The sequence below is a fragment of the Charadrius vociferus genome, unplaced genomic scaffold (assembly GCF_000708025.1).
Source record: "Charadrius vociferus isolate BGI_N301 unplaced genomic scaffold, ASM70802v2 scaffold1039, whole genome shotgun sequence".
Lineage (NCBI taxonomy): Eukaryota > Metazoa > Chordata > Aves > Charadriiformes > Charadriidae > Charadrius > Charadrius vociferus.
Window position 1 is genome coordinate 969,795 of NW_009650167.1, and position 959 is coordinate 970,753.

The 959-nt window shown below is 68.9% G+C and overlaps 1 protein-coding gene across 1 annotated transcript in view; it reads right to left on the reverse strand.

The window, feature by feature from the left end:
* Positions 1 to 959, reverse strand: part of AGBL2 (ATP/GTP binding protein-like 2) — a 3,442-nt gene that overhangs the window by 1,741 nt on the left and 742 nt on the right. The window contains exons 3-6 of the mRNA XM_009892460.1: positions 760 to 939; positions 558 to 665; positions 324 to 474; positions 35 to 244 (exon numbers count right to left, since the gene is read on the reverse strand). Of these exons, the coding sequence (XP_009890762.1) occupies positions 35 to 244; positions 324 to 474; positions 558 to 665; positions 760 to 939 (649 nt within the window). The remainder of the gene's footprint in view (positions 1 to 34; positions 245 to 323; positions 475 to 557; positions 666 to 759; positions 940 to 959) is intronic.

Consider the following 959-nt stretch of genomic DNA (forward strand, 5'->3'; position numbering starts at 1 on the left):
ACGGTCGCTGTGGCCTTTGGCCCCCCCCCCGCGCCAGCCAATGCCACAGCTCTGGGCGTCCCGCTGGGAGTAGAGCAGCGGCCGCATGCCCTCACCGTAGAGACTCTTGGGCTTCGCCAGGTTGGCGATGGTGAAGCGGTAGAGAGGGTCTCGCCGGGTGTTTTGGACGCGGAAGTAGAACCACTGGGTGTGCTTGGCGGTGTAGAGGTCCGGCCGCAGCGTCAGCACATACTCGTAGGGACCCCTGCACAGCGGGACGGGCCACACTCCGGCTCCCGGCCCTGCTGACACCCACCCCCTTCACCCCCCAGCTCCTCTCTTACACCTTGACAGCTTTCTGGAGGTTGCCACTCTCGAAGCGGGATTCGAAGACCAGCGTGGTGTCCTGGGGACCCTCCAAGGGGACAGCCGGTGAGGAGAGGGGGCCTGGGGCCCCCCCAACCCGAGCGCGGGTGAAGCAGGAGCCTGGGGGCACTGCGGGGGGAAGCCCGGAGGGATGGCGATGGGGCTTAGGGAGACTGAGGGGGCACCCAGGGGTGCTGCCTGCTCCCCGCTACCTGGGCTGAGGTGGTAGACGACGGTGCCCTGCTCCTCGCCGAGGGTGGCCGAGGGCCACTCGTGGCCCGTGGACTGACAGAAGGGCTCCGGTTCAGGGGGGACCCACTCTGGAGGGAGTGGACACACAAGAGATGGGCGATGTGGGCATGGCAGGGGTCCAGCGCAGGGGCGAGGGGGGTAACGGCCTGAGTGCTCCCTCACCGATGTGCTCGATGGTCTCCTTGATGACTTCGCACTCGATGGGCCAGCGGGGAGCGGGTGGGGGTCCCCGCGCCGAGGGAAGGGCAAAGAGAGCCCGTGGCTCCCCCAGGGACCCGCGGTACTGTGCCGAGGGGACCGGTGTGCCCCGGGAGGAGGGGGGCAGCTCCAGCACCCCAGGGGCTGCAAAGGGACCGGGAGGA